The sequence below is a fragment of the Manduca sexta genome, chromosome 26 (genome assembly GCF_014839805.1).
Source record: "Manduca sexta isolate Smith_Timp_Sample1 chromosome 26, JHU_Msex_v1.0, whole genome shotgun sequence".
Lineage (NCBI taxonomy): Eukaryota > Metazoa > Arthropoda > Insecta > Lepidoptera > Sphingidae > Manduca > Manduca sexta.
In genome coordinates, this window is record NC_051140.1 from 4,843,934 (window position 1) to 4,864,728 (window position 20,795).

Here is a 20,795-nt window from a genome sequence, read left to right on the forward strand (position 1 = left end):
ATCGTTTATTGAAAAACGGCTAATAGTCACTAGTGGTGACTCCACTTGTGACTATTAGCCGTTTTTCAAATGGTGAGCGTAGGAATAACGTGTGAGTACACGTCGTGGGTCGTTCAATACCAAAAGTTCTGAGGTTTTTTTTGGGAAGCTCTCTGTTCAATATTTACAAGTCAGTCGCAATTTTTATAATTCTCTTTGGTTGCGACCACATCTATCAACCGTAAACACTTCCACATTACCGATTTAATACATATTTTAAATAATATTGTGCATTTTGTCTGAGGTATTTAGATATTTAATTAATTAATTTTACTCTCATTTCTTTTTCGTTTACTATTTATAAATAAGTTGAAATTGATAAAAATTATTAGGTATTTCATAGAAAACCGGCTATGGATATTGATTTAATTTACAGATATTTTATTAAAATTGGCGCTTCAAAAAAAAAGACTGGGCTATCGAAGTTGTTCAAAAAGGTGTAAAATCGGACCATGGGGTATTAAATTATAGCTAAGGCTAGAACAAACATAATTTTTACTGGACGTATGGATAAACCTTCCACCTTTAGAGTCGGTTTAAACCGATTTTTTTTAAATAGATGGCGCCATGGATCGCTTTTATAATTTACTATAGAAAAATTTATCCAGAAAAGTACAAACCGTTATACTAGAAAAAATCATATTATAAGTAAATTATATATTTTTATGGCTTTCACTATAAATAATCGTATTTTATGTACTATAAATGTCAATTAATATAATCGTGTTTCGGATTTCTGGACCTAGGTCTCGAATATCGCAAATGAGGTTTATAACTGAAAACCCGATCAGAAGGTAAGGATTGACGGGGTTTAAAAGTCTGATGATTTTTCAATTACATTTATCGCTAGTGTAGGAGCATAAAATAATAGAAAAGATGCAATTTGCTCATAATATTTATTAACGAAGACAATCGTTCAAACACAATAGAGTAATATTACTCTACTACAATATTTAGTGACCAACGCTTAACTCGTAAGATAATATATAAACTATACACCAACAAACTGAGTATTTTATTTTATTTGATAATCACATAATTTCATAGGAAAACATATTATTATTAATATCCACTAGTGGATTACTGCACCACCAACTTGCTCGCACGAGGACCCAGGATCATTTACGACCGCAAATATTTTATCTCATGGACAGTGTAGCGGCGCAAAGGAATAGCATTCAGATCCGCGTGTAAAGCTTGGTGATATTAGAGTAGACATTGTAACAAAATATATTTATTTTAAAAATTATTTCTCAAAATTATATAAAGCAATAAAGACATTCGTCTCATTAAGCCACCGTTTGTTTGCGGCGAGGTGAAGATTTGGAACGGCAAGATTGACAAATTCGCACATGTGGGTAATATTTCGAAGGGCGCGCTCACGGCAGACTCAGGAAATAAAACGCGAGGAACGCTACTGCGTACAGCAACCCCGAGCACGCCAGCAGCGCGCGCACAGTCGCGCGGCGCAAAGACCGCGCGCCGCGCACGCCGCGCATGCCGCGCGCGCCCCGCCCGCCGCCCGCCATCAGCGGAGCTCGTGCGCCATTGTTGTAACGTTCTGTGTTCAGCACTTTGCGCTCAAAAGCTATGGCGCCTGCTTTGTCGGCGTCGTCACGTGCCATGTTGGCAGCGCTCACTCGCGGCGAATCTTTCGCGAGCGCCTCGTAAGCTAGCTCGACTGTCTCGGCCTCGCTGGTGGCGTCGTCGTCGGCTATGGAGCCATCGTCGGGCAAAGCAAACCGAGGACGAGGCGCTTCTTCACGTTCGGCTGTTGGTGTTGGCACCGAAAGCCGCGCACGTGGAACGCCCGACGGTGGTCGTCGGGGTGGCACCCCTGCTGACGGTTGTCGGTAGGCAAGGGGTCGGCGTGGCAAGGGTGCCTCAAGTGGCGGGACCTCCTCGAAACGCGCGTCCTCCGCCACGTGCAATAAGCGCAAGGCCGAAAGCCGTGAACGGACCGGAGACGGTCGCGGCGGTAAAGGTGAAGCTCGCTCGAATAACAGCAGTCCGGCGCGTGGTGCAAGGCGCGGTACTGGTGCGTGAAGCGGCATTAAGTGTGCTGCGCGTGGACGCGACAAACGTGGAACACGTCGCTCGGCAGGCGGCCGAACACCAAGCTCGTCTGCCACTAGGCGACGCGCGGGCGCATGGCGTGCACGTAATGGCAGTCCGTAGCGGAAGTGGCGGTCACTGTAGACTACGGTGGCCAGGCCGGAGCCACGCACGCCCCGGAGCAGGTTATACACAGTGCGAGATAGTCGGTCGGCGGGGCGAGCACGACGCGCGAGACGGCGTAACGCCGCAAGGGCGCGCGGCGCCGGTGCCGGCTCGTAGGGCTGCGCGTAGAGGCGGCGCGGAGACGCGGCGCGACGCGCGTGCCGCACGCGGCGCGGGCGGACACGTCAGTCCGCAGCGAGCGGCCGCGCGCGGCGCGCTAGCTCAAGCTCATGGAGCACCTCTAGTGCGGCGGCCGAGCTCCACGCCTGAGTACGGCACGAGTCGGCACAGTAGGCACCAGCGGCGTTAGTTAGCTCGGGTAACCCACGCCAGGGCGACGTGCGAATTTCGGCCAACAGAGGCGCAAGCGCAGCGTAGGCGGCAGCCACGGTGCGTGCGTGACGCCCGCACTCGTGAGCGAACGCAAGCCGCGCCCGCAGGTAGAACCCAATAGGCCAGACCCATTCCGGGCCCTGGTGATAGTTGAATCCGTGCGCAACGCTGGGGTCGTCGCTATCGTTCGAATTTTCATAATCTCCGCGGTACGCCCAATCAGCTGGGTCGAGCGTTTTCACACCGAGTGGTCCAAGCAGCAATTTTTCAACTTGGTCTAGTGCCTGCCACGCATGGCGCGCGTCGAACAGTTCCGGCGCAACTGCCATCGCAATCGGGAAATTGCACCGCAATTGGTAATCGGCCCAGGGCCGTGACGCACCGTGGCTGTCTTTGTATATTCCGCGGCGATGCACGAGATCAGGCCGTGCATCGACCGCGGAGGGTGCCGGTGGAATCCAAAAGTGACGCTCAAACGAGTGCCGAATTCTTTCGGCCCACTGTGCGTATGTCCAGGAAGTAAGACTGCCGTCGCGGTGACGCCGTACTACGCCCGGGTACGGGTAGCGGCCGGCGCGGTGTTGCGCGGCTAGCCAGGAGACGGTACTGTAGCAGAGGCCTACGAGTTCCACGGCGCTACCGTCCCGCGGCGTCGCCGGCTTTCCGCGCGTGCCCGCTGTTTCCGACGAGCCCATCTTGTCCATCCATGTGCCGCAGTTAGCATCGTTACCACCGAATGGAAAACCTGTTTCAGGATCGATACCGATTTGCACATTGAATCCCTTGTCAGACATGTGTGCGTCGATGGCGCGGCCAGCGTTGCGTTCGCGGAACACGAGTCCCTGTAAAAAAAATATGGATGAACAAATAATATGACAACACAGTGTGCATACGACAATGAGATTGTGAGTTCATCCGTTACCTGGAAGTGCACGTCGAGAGCCTCTTGCATGATGTCGTGCAGCGGCTGGTCCGCGGCGCCGGGCGGCGCGGGCTCGCTGTCGTCTTTGGGGAATAGTCGCGACACGGGCTCCGTGAGCAGGGCGTGACCCTGCGGTGCTTCTGTGCAGTACTGTGGTACGAAAATTATACATTTTAGCATGCAATATTTTGTTGAGGATGTCCACTATACATTGAAACCTTAAATGAACGAGCACCTGTTTAATACTCTGCAGCCACCACCAGACTGCATCCCGACAATTGTAACGAGCATTGCGTCCGCCGTCCAGCAAGTTGGGTATGAGTCCATGTCGAAGGCATGCCGCGAAGCCCAAAATGTGATATCGCGCATCCTGTTAGAAGAGGAATGAGGTCAATAAATAATTTTAATTAGGAGTTTGAAATTATAATCTTGTTAACATTTCGGGTCTTGCCTGGTATCGTCCCGTGAGCAGGAACAGACCGCGCAATGCAATGAAAGTGTCACGGCCCCAACAGCGCATGTAACCAACTGCGAAGTGGGGCAGCCCTGCTGAAAGCGTAACGGAGCGCGTGGGGCGCGGCGGCGGCAGTGCTGGTGATGGTGGGGGCAGTGGCGCCGACGGCAGCGCCGCTGCTAGCTGCACGCTCGTGAGGGCCAGCGCACGAGAGAATGCTCCAGTACGTGCCCATGCGGTCAAGCGGCCAAGAGCTGCACGCGCCACGCCACGGTACAGAGCACTTGCTGCCGCGGCAAAGTAAGCCGGCACCAGGAACCGTGGTAAAGATGACAAAGGCCGAAGAGCATCACGATAACGTGATGCGACAGCCGCCAATCGCGGCTCACGTTCTAGCCTTCGCCATTGGTATTCAGCGAGCCAATCACCGGCGCGAAGATTGTCGCACAGTGGATGGCCCAGATCGTCGCTCGGGGTGACTTCCGCGAGCAAAGAAGCCACACCTTGCAGTCCAGCATAAGGTAGCGGTCCCCAGCCGGGCACGTCGTACACCCCGCCACCGCCCGCCTCGCGTTCCTCCGCGTCGCAGCGGTACAGCAGCGTGTTGAAGTCGGCCAGGTCGAGGTCGGCGAGCGCGGGCGCCAGGCCGAGCGGGTCGGCGGCGGGCGGCGCGCGCAGTGCGTCCACGGCGCGCTGCAGCGAGGTGAGCGCGGCGGCGTGCGCGGGCCGCGGCGACACGCGCAACGCCACCACCGTGCCCGGCGCCAGCGGACGGAACTCCAGCACGGTGTGCACGTTTTCTGAGCGTTCGTTCACGAATACGCCTGATTGAGCGAGCTGCAAGCTACGACGTAGGGTTGCTTCGTATTCTTCTAATCCATTGATATAACGCGGATGGCGAGCGAAAGACGCGGATCGCCCCTCAACTCTGAAATCAAATTCGCATTTGAGGTTATTTTACGACGGGTGGATAAAAACGGTTTTAAAAAATCTATTTACCTGCGCTCGACACGATGGAGTTCGGCTTCCAGGATAATCTCTTCGAGCTGGCCCTCAAAACGTAGCGGTTTGACATGCCGCGGGGTGGCGGCGGGATCGGGCGTCGTGAACGCGGTGAAAGCTACTAGAATCACGGAGCGACGTGAGCGCGGCTCGTGTCTCGTCACCGCTACAACGTCAGCGTCCATCTGGTCTACATACACCTACCCGCAGACCATAATAAGTATTATCAATTAATTAGGTATTTGATCATTAACGAGTGATTGTCACCCACCTCAGAATATCCGGCGAGTGCTAGTTCAAAATGAAGCTCATTGAGAGCACGCTTTACAGCCATGATGCCGGTGTCTCGGAACACTCTTCCTTCGCTGGGAGATTCTGTCTGCGACTTCCCTGGACTGTCGGCCCATTCCGCATACAGTCGAGTCTCGTCAACCACGTGAATCTAGTGAAAGCAACCATCACAATCACGGAACAAAAAAACAGGTTTCAATTCATGATCTTAGAGTAATATTACACTTTCAATAACGGATTGTAACACTCACGTGGTGTGGCACAAGTTCATCATATCCGCGCGTGCTCCCGGTGGCGCAGCACGCCATCGACACCAGCGCGGCCGACGGCAACATATCAAACACCGACCTGTGCACAACATTACCACTAGAAAATGGTTGGAGTAATGGCGAGAGTCATCTCCCATCCTATTTTAGGACAGGCAATATAACTTTGAAAGAACATAATAGTTTAAATGCCGAACAAGAAGTATAATTATAAGAAGAAATAGGACGGAAAGCGTAAATAATACAGATGCGATTTCATAAAGTCTCGGTCAAATACTTATAGTTTAAAAAAGGATTATACTTAAATTAGTTAAGTATTATATTAGATAACCTTATTGAAGTAAAACAAATAATAGAGATGCGATTTCATAAAGTCTCGGTCAAATACTTATAGTTTAAAAAATAATAAAACTTAAATTAGCTTAAAATTACACTAGATAACCTTATTGAAACAAAGCAGCATTTTGTCTCAAATATTGGTAATATAAGATGAGAGTATAAGGTGCGCACCGCTTGTCGACGGGCGAGGGGTTGTCGTGCGTGAGGTCGAGCAGCAGCGCATGCGCGACGCGGGGCTGCGCGGCGCGGCGCGGCTCGCGGAAGAACGCGCCCACCGCGCGCCCGCCGAACCGGTGCACCAGCCGGCCCTGCTCGTGCGAGTCCCACGCGCTCATCGCCTCTGTGACAACACCGCCGTCACTACCCACTCCTCACTCACACAAATACATTTACTACTGGTAGATTTGATCATTCAAATAACGCAATCTTTTCCTGATTTATATTTTATTTTGGAGTATTCGGGGAGCTTACGACTAATTTTACAAAATAAGTTATAATTTAAATAACTATATGCCAATTACAAGTTTTCATTCTAATGAAACAAGACCTATATTCTGCTTCCAATCGTACTTAGTCCACTAGAAAAAATTGCATGAAAAACCATTTTGTAATTTCAAGTATGTGCGCTAACAAACAACCGGAAAAACAGACAGACAGAAAATAATTCGTTTTCTATTACTGTTCTTTCACTGTACAAAAAGCGTCTGGTGTTTTTTATAAACATAGACAATCGATTAACATCTTTTATGTGTGTCAAAAATGTTTACAATTGAAGAGTTTAGAAAAAAAAATCTCTTTTTAATTTATTCTAACCTCGAATTAGCGAAGTGATGCCGAGCCGATTCACAAATATATTATCCACGTGGTCGGAGTTGGTGAACAGCTCCGCGACCACGTACAAGTCCGGCTTTACGTTGCGCGCACAGTCCAGCATGTATTCGGCCACCTGTGAACATGAACATCGATGGATCTTAATGAACACAGTCCAGTATATCCAGTTTTAAAATCGCCGATATAAATGTAAGAACAACTTCTTTCTACTCTATCTGAGCAAGACTTCAAGTTCTATCTAGTTTAGAAAGAAAAAGTCAATAGATTGTTATCGACAGCATGAATTAACACTAGTCGATATTTGGCAAATTTCCGTTAGAAATGAAGATTATTATTTCTTTATCGTTTATAAGCTTACAAAATCTTTTTTTTTTTTGCTATAAAATGACGAATTCTTGAATTACACAAAAAACTCATCAAGAAAGCTCTAGTATTACAAAATCTATCTTATTTTTCACTTTAAACGTCTCTCCTGTAGTTGACATTTCTAAGTTAGTGTGGTGTTAATTGCTGTAGAACTATGTTTGAAGTACGCACATGGAGCGGTGTGGAGTGACAGTTGTCGAGCCGCAGCCCGTCGAACACCTCCGCCGTGAGCTCCACGTACTCGCGCATGTGCGCCCACAGGAACGGGCTGTCCTCGGGCTTGTCGCCATACCTGAAGCAATGCATAGTAATAAGTAATCGGATATATTGAGCATAGACCCATGTTGGGAAGCCAATCGCAAAATTAACAATCGATAACAATCAATTAAATAACTATACGAGGAGATAGGGGAGACTGAAAACCAGCGCTGATCTAAACTCTGGTTTCGGTCAGCACATGCTGAGTCATTTCCTTTTGTCTTTCACTAATATTATGTTTGCTTAATTTGTTGTATTATTTGGTGATTAAAAGGCAATAAATTAATTTATTATTATACAATAATATCATTTCAGCACCATGCTTGAGCGTGATACCTCTATCTACATTGTAGGGTAATGACAGTAGTTTTAAAATATTTATCAAGTACAAATGTCGTAGTAGTAGTCTGACTTTTCGAAGTTGCTTGTCGATTGTTCATCAATTATCGTTCGTTTTAATGATGACGGACAGACAGAAATATACATACTTGACAATTCTATTCGCGAATTTCAAAGGTATGTCGAGCCTGCCGACACGCAGTAGAGCAGCGTGATGGACTAAGGCCTAATCACTCTTGCAGTAGTAAGGAGGCCCGTTTTTAGAAGTGGACAGAATACATCAGTAATTTTTAATTACAAAAAAAATAGATTATATAGAAAAGCTAAGACAAAAAATTTGAAGCCAATATTTTTGTTTATATTATGTAAGTAAAAACAAAGATATAATGAGTTAATATGTTCATAACTCCTGCATATATTTATGGACACAACACGTAGTAAATAGCAAATACTATATAAATTATTCGTCATACCGTCGTTCATCAATGACTACAAAAAGAGCAAATAAACGATTATTCAATTATAACAATAATAGTAAAATCTATCAAATTGTATGAATGAACTGATGGACACCAGAAAACCAGAATTATGAAGCAATGTAACTTGACCAAAAATTACCTTTTTTTAGGTATACATTTTATATTTTGTATTTTGACGGCAGTAGATAACGCTATATTTTGTCAATAAAGATGTAGTAGTATAGCGTAAAAGGCTTTTACCCGAACGGGGTCCACACAGAAAATAAATATTAAAATAAATAATTAAAAAAAAAAAAACAAATAAGCATACAAAATTATGATAATTAATATTTGAATTAAATAACTTAATTTTTGTAAATAGAAAGTGTTGCATGCTCAATACAATTAATTAATTGATAATGTCTTATGTACACGTACTTAAATCTAATCTGTATGGAATTAAATAAAGCTCTATTATTATTATTATTGATAGTATAGCGTACCGCAGTTTGACGGAGTCGCCCCAGGCGATGAGCTCGCGGCGCAGGTAGACGCGCGCGGCGGCGGGGCGCGCGGCGAAGTCCTGCAGCGGGTCGGCGTCCATCACCCAGCCGTTGTGCGCCATGCAGTGCGCGCCCGCCTCGCCGTACAGCGCCGCCTCCACGTCCGCCAGCGACGCGCTCTCCACCGCGCACGCCCACGTGAAGTACCTGCGACACGTGTCCAGTACACACGAGGGGAATACCTTGTATATCTTATACTAAATATCTATCGTCATAAAATAAATCGTTTTTTTTCACATACACTCTTCCAGTAGTAGAGAGACGAGAGACACACCCTTAATTCCCAAAAGGGCAAAGCAAAGGCGCAACTGGTGCATCCACTTTCTATTTTGCGTATTCCGTTCCATGACATGATAGGGGGCGAGCCTATCGCCATATCGGGCATGAATTCCATATTCCCCTCTCATACTGAGTAGAAAACCTAATATTACTTTGCTATATATCCGATCTAGGTAATGAACCCGAGACCTCAGCACTGCAGCCGTACACAACTACGCGACCAACACGCATATTTTCACAGGCAAAATGAAAATGTGCTGATTTTTACTGCAATAGAAAATTGTTAGTTATATAATACTCACCTCGGTACAAGCGGGTGTTCAGAACTAACTTCCTCAATTTTAGGCCCATCAGACTGTAGACGGAAATATCTGTAAAAGAAGCAAATTAGTATAAATGGAGACCAGGGAAAACGCTTCAAAAACGACAATCTAAAGTATGAGTTATTGGCACACAAAATTATTGAAGGACGGTGTATTTCGCCAAATAATTTATTAAACAGATCTGAACCTATGTCTACCTTACAAAATGATGCCAATACCGTAAAAGTAAAAAAAATCCGTACGAAATAAATATGAGCTAAAATATTTACTGTCCAATTTGTTCTAGAAGCATGCGTCTAGAGAGTTATGAGATAGTGACGCACCTCATGCCGGCGACGACGTTGTCGATGGCGGCGCGGAGGTGCGCGCGCAGCTCGTCGGCGGCCGCGTCGTTGAGCCGCTCCAGCCGCCGCTGCAGCTCCTCGCAGCACCGCTTCAGCCGAGACTCCTCGTCGTAGCAGTCCGCCCTGTACACACGGAACATCGGGACCTTACAAATTCCTATTATTCCTAGTATAATATTTTTACACAAATTTTAATTAATTCTATGTTCGGTTGTAACTGTACATTGCGGATGAACAATACCTCAGCCTCCCCTTTGACCACGAAGGCTGCAAAGTCTTCGAAACGTCGCGAGAATATATAATATAGAAACCGCGATAAAATTCTAAAAATAGTTTAATTTTAATTCGGTGTCGTTTTATTTGAACGTTATCTCACACGTCCCTTAATGGAACTCCGGCGCATGTCGCTGTGATAGTAAATTACGTTCACGACGTTTTGGCTGAACACCAATTCACTACAGGTAGACACTGGTATAGCTATAAATGGCTAAAACTCAGCGTGCTAGTTCACCCAAACTTCGCTAGAAATATCAAAGGAGTTGTGCAAAATACCTACTCGTCACTTATGCTATACCACGTCACTATTACTCTGCTAGATATTAATAATAGAATAGAACCTACAGTTGAAGGCGGACACTTGCCTGTAGACATTGTAAAGCTGCAGTGCGAGGTCGAGGTCGACGGTGGCTCGCAGGCGCCGGTACTGCGGGTCCGGCACCAGCTTCAACTCGCCACGCTCTTCCTCGCCCGCCTTCACAGCCGGCACCCTGACAAACAACAAACACCAGTCATTATTACCAGAAACAACACGAATTTTCAAATAATCGACTTTTTTGTCGCGTATATCCTTAATTGGACAATGTTCCCTACAATAGGTGTAATTTTATGTTAGAAGATTATAGACGAAATTTTACGATGATTAACTACCAACGAAAATATACACAAAATGAGAAGTCGCAGCTTCACAGCAACGCATGGATTAGTATTTAGTGCTGACTTGTTGCGGGCCATGAAGTAAAACTCCTGCACGATCTCGGAGACGTTGCAGGTGTACATCTCGTGCAGGCGCGCCTCGGGCAGCAGCTGCGTGGCGAGCAGCGCGCGCACGGCCTCGATGTGGTCGTGGTGCGTGACGCGCCGCGGCACGCCGCGCGCCTCGTGCTCGCCGCGCGCCACGTCCGCCGTCAGCCGCGCCAGCAGCGCGTCCAGCAGCGCCGCCGGCCGCAGGTGCGGGCAGTTCATGCAGTTGTACGTCGCCTCCGGGTGCTCCGCCAGCCACGGCGTCTCGTTCGCCGTGTGGTTCAGCACCACGTCGCAGATCGACAACATCTGCACACATTTTACATTATATTAGTACCCATATAACAATCCTAAAATCAGAGAGAGCTGATACCAATATTCGTTGGGGGCTGAATTTATACTCTACGTTTACTGACACCCTTAAACGTCGACAAATATAGCGTGTAACTTTAATGTCCATAGAGATTGTTCACTGAATATCCAATAAATAAGAAGAATAGGATACTAAGTTAACTTCAGTCTAGCTATAAAGATTGACGTCAGTTTTATCTGCATGCCGTGACGTTGTCTTACTTTCCATTCCGTTCGCATCTTAGCGACAAGGTTTTCAACGTCGGCGAAGGTGGCATCGCGACCGCTGTCGGCGCTGAACTGGGGGTTGAGGCGCAGCTGGTTCGCGATGCTGTAGCTGGAGTTGGACGCGCCTAACTCCTGTGTGACATAACAGACATCAGTATTTTAAACTTTTCCATTTGAATCTAATTAAAAGACTACAGAAAGAATGATGTGATCACCTGCACTGGAGTGAAATGTATCATGTTGTATCCTGATTCCTTGGACACGCGCAGTGTGGCCTCCCAGCGCGGCAGCGGGCCCAGGCACTTGGCCAGCACGGTCTGGCACATGATGCCGTCGAGCGGCACCGTGTCGCGCCCGCTGGGACCCACGCGCAGCGTTGGCGCTACGTGGAACCAGCCTGAGCCTTGAGGCCCGATCGGCGACTCGCTAAAACATAGACATAACATATAGATATCGAGTAACGATTAATCGATGTTGATTTGAGATACTGCGTTGTAAATGTAATAGTAATTACGTAATATGAAAATTGTTGATATTCCTAGGTACAACTTGTTAATACTCCTTAAAATTTTGTAAAACCTAAAGCTGTTTCAATAATTTTATTAGCAAGATATTGTACTAACGCATTGTCGTAGACGAAATAATAGTGGAATGAGCCAGCGCGCGAGAGTCGCAGCTCGCAGCAGACGTCGGTGTCGGTGAGCAGCGGGCCGGCGCCCAGCGACTCGGCGGGCTCGCCGTCCGCGCCCACGCCGCGCCACTCCAGACCGTAATACTGGTTGCGGATGAACTCCGCCTGCTCGTCCTCTGCACACGCACAACCGTCGCCATTGATAAATCAAATAAGGTCTAAACAGTTACAGTTACAGGGTGCAATTACTCACGGTCATTGTCGGAAATCACATAGTTGGTGTAGAGAAACACCTTGCGGCCCAGTAAGCTGGGCCCGGGGCAAAATTGTAAGTAGCAGCCTTTCTCGAATCTAGCAAAAACAGTCATAAGTGGGTATGCGCAGTAACAGAAATAAACAGCTCCACTAATGCTCAATTGAACTGTGTGATCTTGCGATATTATATTTGAGTAGGTATAGCGGGATTGAGAATTATAGATACCTATAGAGCGTGGAGTCCATATGTTCTCCATGCTCGAGCGTGACGACGCGGGCGGGTGCGGTGATCGGCGGCGGCGCGGCCGCGGGGGCGGGCGGGCGCGCGGGCTCCGCGGCGGCAGCGGCCGCGGCGCAGCGCTCGATCGCCATCTGCCTCTGCAACAGTGGTATAGCGGTGGTGAGCGCACGCCTCCGCCGGGACAGGCGCGGGACGCGTCCGACGCTCGCTCGCGACCGGCCACTCGGGGCAGGCTGGATGGAACGTTTAGATACCGCTAATGAGAAAATGTAACCGACGAGTTTGCCCAACAATATTTCCATCGCCCTCGGCTCCATCGCGCGTGAGCGTCCGCGCCGGTTCAGCAGGACACCTTTTCGATGACGGCTTTCTCCTGCACCTTTCTCCCGTAGTCGCTTTTTTCGCGAGTCACCATTTTCGGCATGTCGAGCGGTCACCGGTGACGAGTACCCATGAAACAGCGCGCTCAGTGTGAGCCCCACGCGACGTCCTGCCCTCTTATATAAACGTGATGAGCGGCAAGCGTGAAGCCGCTCGCGAATCGTATTAAGTTTCCTCGCATTGTTCCCTGTCGACCCGTTACCAACACAATAGCTCGAGGATCCACCAGTATCAATTGGCGCAGCGCCACTCGGCTGGATGATGTGCAATGCCTTCACTACGACGTATCACATACGTATCTATATCGGTGTGAGTAAATTCTTATCTTACTATAAATGCATCAGTTTGTGAAATTGTTTGGATGTTTCAATGAATTATATTAAAAAGCGATCCCGTCCAAACAAACAGTACTTGTTTATATGTTTGTTAGAAGTCGATTCAGAAACTTTGAACGGTTTTGGATGAAATTTGAACACATACCTACCACGTTCTAGATTAGCACATAGGTTCTGTAGAAAATCAGTTTTTTTTTAAATACTCGCCATACAGAGGGGGCTATGGGTCGCTAGTGATTTAGAAAGTATTGTAGCGGGAAAGGCTTTTAAAGTGGACGAAACCGCGAACAACACCTAGTGTAGTTATAATCCGTACGCTCTTTATCAGACGGTTTATTACTTAAAAGCTATGAGAATAATTTTCATTCAATAATTTAAAAAGTTGTCAGATTATGAATACTTAATCTTGTAAGCAGATTACTTCTAATGCTTAAAGAATGTACTTACACAAAAATCTATGTCTTGTCTGCTCGTAAACGGAAAGGTGAGACCATTACAATGCAATAAATTGAATTCATTACATTGTTACAGAATCATATTGACTTACGATTCTACGATCACCTCTCTCGAGTTAAAACAATATGGAAGATCTAATTGTGACAGAGAAATCTTCACATTTTATTGTTTTGCGGTTTGATATCGTATAGAAGACATCCCAATTAAAAAAAATAACAATTCCTAGTAATTAACGATAAATATATACAATAGGGTACCGGACTCATTTTAATTCTTATCAATTATCAAATATTTACATAATATAAATTATAACACAGAAAAAATTATTAAAATCCGATGAAAAATCAACAAGTTATAAGTCTTTGAATTTCGGTGGAAGGGGTAATTAACAAGAAACAGAAAAGAGACAAAATACCCACATGTGACGTCATCGGGAATTACGACGCGTGCGAAAGATAGAGATGAAGCGATATCCCCACATCGCGCCCACTTCTGCACATTACAATATTTTAAATATGAATTACTCGCTCATTTATTAACCAATTTTTATGCTGTTTTCGCAGAAGTGCTTCTTTTTCGTATTAAAAGCCATTACATATAGAATAATGTACAAAATCAAGCATAGGCCGGTCCCCTATTATAAACTCGACATTATGAAAGATTACAATTAGACCAATCAATAAAATATTCATTTTAAAATAGTAGGGATGGGTCTTTTTAAATTTAGAATTAAGCTTATATGATCCCTCGTATAATTCGTTATTGAATGGTGTTCGGTAAGACGGGAAATGTGGTACCATATTTGAACACTTTAATAAACATCGAAGAATGAATGAAAAGAACAGGCAAGGACGCTATTTTTTCCAAACCTTGAAGATATTATATTTAACATATTTTATGAAAGTATATAATCTATACTAATATTATAAAGAGGATAAGTTTGTATTTTTGCGGGGGCTAATCTCTGGAACTATTGAACCGATTTAAAAAAATCTTTCACTAATAGGAAGCTATATTACTCCCGAGTACTATAAGCAACCCGGGGAAGCATTTATCCCGAAATTCTTTTTCACGCAGATGAGGCCGCATGCAAAAGCTCGTGCCAATATAAAACAAGGAAGTCTGGCATTCTGCCCTCTATCTAACGTTGTATTTCGTCACGCACCGACGCTGTCGTCTACTTCAGGCTTCATGAGTCGTAGCGCTAGTATCTCTTTGTAGTCATATTTCGACATGATATTTAGTTCTAGCACTATAGCAAATAAGATGCCAATGTCATGGACCTAACTAGCTTGCAGATTACACAGATTACAAACATATTATTAGTAACGTTAAAATTTAATTACCTTCACACGCCGCAAACTCAACCTTGACAAACAACAGAACATTATCGTGGCAAAATCAGTGTTCGTTTATGTTATCACGTTTGAACTGAAAGGCATACTGCACCGCTTTGTGTCGATATTGAATCTTGATAGCTTTACGGGCGATGTCCATTTCAATCTTACAATGTTCATTAACGTGAAATGTACTCAATTCACATTTGCAACTGTGCCTTTAGTGGAAGTACATACGTCATACCCAGACTAGACTTTACCAGATACAGCTATTGAATTAAAAATCGCTCTAGTAAAAATACTAAATATGTTTAAAATTAAACTATTTTTCGGATTTGATCGCGGCTTAATAATTTTTTTTATACTTAATGTTTGTTACGATGTTTTTCTTAAAATAACTTGAACTAATATTCTCTATATTTATATAAATATAGTTTTGACTGTAGCATGCAACTGGTTAAATAGCAAAGTCGTTTGTTATAACAAACGAAAAAACAAGAATATAATATTATGAGGTCTTATGTTTAACGCGTATGTTGGACATTTAAATAAAACTATTTGGCGGATTTAATCGCGGTTTTTATATTATTATATTCTCCCGACGTTTCGAAGAATACAGCCTTCGTGGATAAGGGGCGGACTAACTTTTGTGTCCTCACCAACTTCAAATAGTTTTTTTTTTATTATCTTAATCTATCTATATGTATAAAAATGAATCTCTATTTCCCTTAGTCACGCTATCACGCGTGAACGGCTGGACCGATTTCACTATTTTTTGTTGTTGTTGTGTTTGTTATTGTCAGGAGAAGGTAAGAACCTTCTCCTGACAATGACAAAAACAAAAATTCATAAGAATGAAAGAAAAAATTCAAGAAATTGCGCGGAAAATTAGAAAATTTAACGAAAGTATTAATTTTATATAACTGTCAATTGTTTGAAATAACTGTCAGCGATTGACAGAATGCGCGCTACAAATTCATAGTTAAGACGGGACAACGTCTGTCGGGTCAACTAGTAAATAAATAACAAGGAATATTTCAATTGACCCTGTTCACCTACTTTTCTGGCTGACTGTACTTTGATAAAAAAAAGTTAACAATTATCGCCCATGGGTATAAGTGCACGTACAATACAAAAGAGTCGGGTAAGAGATATCTTGCCGACTTTTCAATAAAATAAATGTAAGTAAGAAAAAATTAAAAGAGCCGTGGATCCTTGGAATAATATCTGACGAATATCAATTTTGTCAGACACTGAAACTTATTTTAACAATTTTCACTGATTTAAAAGAACTTACGGCTTATTTCGAGGGCTGAGAGGCTGTAATTGAACTCAGTTTCTCGTTTCACGACGTTGCCTTAATCACGAACGGTTCATAATAAACTGATGAAATATTTACAGTTGGTTGTTTAGTATTTGTTATTAGTACTTAAGTGCTAATACGGTTATAATATTATATTATGAATGAATAGAATATATATTTTAATTGTGTTTGAGGTCGTTCTGTGCGTCTGTGCTGACCTTAAATAACCTAAGCATGAAACAAATCATCAACATCGTCGATATTATTGTGCATTAATATCGGCAATGAGATACCTATTTACTTACTTACCTACCCAATCTTGTAGTTAGGGCCATGCGCGCCGCCAAGATTAGTTTTAGGGCGGTGCATCTGCACCTACGCTATACTCCGTAATTAAGTCTTTTTTTCTCAACTCGAATCACGCGGGTTTTTAAAAATATTTTAGGTAGTTTAAAAAGCCTCTGTGGTCGACAGTTCCCACTGTTGCAGATTTATTCAGAGACTTATATATTGTGTGATTTAATTTTGTGCCGGGGGTGCACGTGCACCTGCTTGTACCCCCCTACCAGCGCCCATGGCTAGGGCAGTGCCAACAGTGTCCGGGCAAGGACGTCGTTCTTCGATGGGCGCAGTAATGACCAGAAAGGACCAAGTTTTGGGTCAAGCATGGACGTAGTAATAGAAGCTCGCACTGACGCATAAAAGACTAGTTGCCAAACTTACTTAACAAAAACTTGTCGCGTTTCATATTCGAGGTATTCCAAATGTAACATAGACATGCTTTTTATTTCGACAACAAAGGATTTAAACGTACTATACCGCGTAGATACGCGTATCGCCATCTAGTGAACGTTATAGTACAACGCCTTCAAAGCTCAAGAGCATTGATGCCACTTATGGCCTTAATTAAAACAAAATCAGGACAGCTGTACTTCTTCTATAAGTTTGAGGTAATGGAATGGGAATGAGGGGTACATAAAAAATATGTCTTTAAGGTAAATAGAAATGAACGAGGTGAATGTAAACATGACATGTGCATAGCAACAAAAACAGAATATGATTATGATGGGCCTAGCACTATTTTTCTATTCCCTTCTGACATAGGACACACATAGGACTTACAATAGCAAAATGATAACTTCTATAGAACAAATAATGCATGAATATCAATATAGAATTTGAAAGTTGTATATATTTACCAAATTTTATAGTACCTCTTAATTATATTCTCATAGGATTTGTTTTTTTTGCTATTAGCAGTAACGCCTATTAGATTTTAAAGGCTCTGATATTTTCATATATTTTTTAAATGTCCTAATATGTATTTATTACTCCTTATATGATTTGTCTTCCTTTAATTATCCTGAAACCTGTCAACATGTCCATTTTATTAAGTTTAGCTGATTCTCCCTTTATATTTGGACTTATTAAATTTATTTTAATTAATAATATAAGGCTTTAATATAAGGCTTTAATAATAATAAGTGTGTGTAGTTATAATTTTTTTTTAAGTGTTTTACTGTTGAAATTGCCATTATTATTTTAGTTTTTATTTTAATCTAAAAAACTGGCAATTGTGGAAATATTCCTATTTAAAGATTATTTTCACCTGTTTATTCCATTTGTTTACATTATTTTTTTATCCATATTCACTCGATCAGACATTTTTTTTATAAACATACAGCATATGTCTTCTCCCTTCAAACTTGATATTGGCAGAATTATCATAGCAATAATACACCCAAATTACCAAAATTGAAAATATTATAGCTCTTATGTATTTGTAGTGGATTTCAAAACTATTTTTATGCTAAATCTTGAATTAATTATTATGTTCATAAAAGTTTCCAAGTAAATTAGCTAACAACCCTGACTTTGATTATTGAAAATTGACAACACTAAAACAGCTACCCTGATTATTGCAAATATTTTACTGAAATTTACATATCAGGTAAACAAGAATAAAAAGAGTTTATGTATGTAATTAATATATTATTCATTTACCCATATTTGTCTCTATTCACCTTTTTGTACTTACTCCACTTTGTAAATGAAAGCATTTATTTTACTCAGTTCTAAACTACTTTTAAACTGGTTTGAATGCAATAGATGAAGAAGTTTTAAAAGAACAATATAATAGGGGACCGGACTCATTTTAATTCTTTATTATTATCAAATATTTACGTTATATAAATTATAACACAGAAAGAATTATTTAAATCCGGTAAAAATCAACAAGTTATAAGTCTTTCAATTTCAGTAGAAGGGGTAAGTAACAAGAAACAGAAAAGAGGCGCAATACCCACGTGTGACGTCATCGGGCATTACGACGCGAGCGAAAGAAAGAGATGAAGCTATATCCCCACTTCGCGCCCACTTCGGCACATAGTAATATTTGAAATATGAATTACTGGCTCATTTTTTAACCAATTTTAATGCAGTTTTCGCATAATGGTTTCTTTTTCGTATTATTAACTAATACATATAGAATAATGTACAAAATCAAACGCAGGACGGTCCCCTATTATGTTAGGTATTATGGCAATATTATTTATTGAATAAAGAGTATCAATATATACAAGTAATACAGGCACCAGGATAAGTATTACTACTAAATGTGAAGCTACTTTAACCCCATGATAACGTAAAAAAAATATATAAACATAATATAATGTTTAAAAACTGATTTAGTAGACAAAAATAGTCTTTATAAAAAAAGCAAAAGAGTTCATTTCATTAAAAATCTTAAGGTAAATTATATTATTATTTGTATTCTTGTTCTACCATACCTAATCTAATGCGCATCCATACAATATACATTTTGTAACATTTTTTTACAACCACTCACTACTTTATAAATCTCTTTTAAGGTAATGTCATCATAATATGTAACATTTAGAACAAAGGAGATATTTTATTTTTTAAATGCAGAGTATTTAAATGAAACACAAATAATAAAAAAATATAATAGAAAGTTTACACAGGAAAAAAAGTAATTAATTGCTTATAATTGTACTGTAACTTGTAAAGATATATATGATTTATGTCGAACAACTAAAATAAAAATTATTATCAATATTCGCTCCGTTTCATAGTATTCATTCATTAAAGCTGAGTTTCAGTCACGACTTATAAAAGTACCTACCAAATTTAAAAATGAGTATATTGTGTGTTATGAGTGATTTTATGGCATACATGGTTAACTAATTTTATTTAAATAGATTCAGTAATAATGTTTAATTGAAGTTTTACCCAAATTACCGATAACTGATAAAGATTTCTTACCTATTTACTTTTTACACAATTTATTATTGAAGCATTTGTTAATATAACTAGCTTACGACAATAACACGTGAAACAGTGACTATGCAAAAATAGTTTATTAATATTTTGATGAGGTACTTTACATTTATTTTAGAAATAACTAACTATTTTTAGGTTTATGTTTTTGAATCTTTGTTGACTTTTGACACTTTTATCCTACAAGTAACCTTCATAAGTGCTGTACGCTTATCGATTTATTGACTGAATCATGAGTGAAATTCATTTAATCGACTTTTATCAAAAAAAATCTACAAACTATTATTTCTTTGAAAATACTGTTCAAGTGCAACTCTTGAGAATAGTTGTTTCGTGCAATGGCTAATTCTTCCTTAAACTATATTAGTATTTTAACAATCCGCATCGGCTTTTTACAATAATAAATTTTAAATGGACATTTACTTTTGCAGACTTACCTACACGCGGTGGAAAACTCATCATAGGGGTTTACATAACATCTAGGTACGTAAGTACATAGTTTTTTTTCCAGCATCAGTCTGTGTATATAGTTTCGTCCAGACAGGCACAGCAATATTGTGTGGACTGGCGATAATCAGCTCTCGTTAATCGATATAGATACGATCCTCAAATGGTACGATATAAGTATTATAAGTACGATCTACAATTGGACGCTACTAGTTTCTGTACTATCATCAGGGCGGCCTTTGGGGGACACGAATTGGGCAATCGTGCGGGGCCTCACATTTTCAAGGGCCTCGTGCGGTGCCTTGGAGGACCTCGTTTACGATCTTACCGACGAAACTGTTAAAACGGGGAACTTTTTGTTTTCTCTGCCCGGGGTTTCGTGTCGGTTTTATTTTTTGGCTTTCGCCTGGGGCCTTGCGTCGTTTAGGGCCGCCACTGTCTACCACCAATGAAATCACTTTGTCGTACCACACATAGTTTGAGACCCCTGACGTACAAAGGATACTTTTATCCTAGGAAAATATGATATAATTACGTAGTGGTACTTTTATTCCGCACAGCTTTTACCTGCGCCTCCGCTCGCGTGAAACCACTTTTCTTAAAAAATATTCTTTTGTGATTAAAAGTAGCCTATAGCACTATGGAGTAATGTAGCGTCTTATAATGTATGTAGTAGTTAATGAGATTAGCGCGTACAACGTACAAACCAACAAACTTTTCACCTTTATAATATACTTTTGTAGAAGTAAGATAAACTTTTTCTCGCGGGCCGAGCCGCGAGCAAAAGCTAGTCTTTTATACGTATATAATTTTTCATATCATCACGCCATTTCCTGTTTTCAAGATGAGGTAGAGATGAAACACATCTTAGGTACCTAATTTA

The 20,795-nt window shown here is 42.2% G+C and overlaps 1 protein-coding gene across 3 annotated transcripts; it reads right to left on the reverse strand.

The window, feature by feature from the left end:
* Positions 1 to 918: 918 nt before the first annotated feature.
* On the reverse strand, positions 919 to 19,638 carry LOC115452988 (glycogen debranching enzyme-like). 3 transcript variants are annotated; one of them, XM_037443383.1, is made up of 21 exons: positions 19,451 to 19,638; positions 12,339 to 12,490; positions 12,111 to 12,208; positions 11,850 to 12,033; positions 11,442 to 11,652; positions 11,221 to 11,358; positions 10,625 to 10,956; positions 10,269 to 10,394; positions 9,607 to 9,750; positions 9,263 to 9,331; positions 8,622 to 8,828; positions 7,235 to 7,355; positions 6,680 to 6,812; positions 6,038 to 6,236; positions 5,513 to 5,609; positions 5,242 to 5,412; positions 4,968 to 5,170; positions 3,966 to 4,896; positions 3,750 to 3,884; positions 3,515 to 3,664; positions 919 to 3,434 (listed from the first exon to the last, which is right to left on the reverse strand). In XM_037443383.1, the coding sequence occupies exons 2-21, from the start codon at positions 12,482 to 12,484 to the stop codon at positions 2,445 to 2,447; spliced, it is 4,785 nt and encodes a 1,594-aa protein (XP_037299280.1). In that variant the 5' UTR covers positions 12,485 to 12,490; positions 19,451 to 19,638; the 3' UTR covers positions 919 to 2,444. The 3 variants fall into 3 exon arrangements, with proteins under 3 accessions (XP_037299280.1, XP_037299278.1, XP_037299279.1); XM_037443381.1 differs by lacking the exon at positions 19,451 to 19,638 and adding an exon at positions 12,706 to 13,705; XM_037443382.1 differs by lacking the exon at positions 19,451 to 19,638 and adding an exon at positions 12,706 to 13,703 and having other exon boundaries at positions 6,038 to 6,206.
* Between the last annotated feature and the right edge of the window lie 1,157 nt (positions 19,639 to 20,795).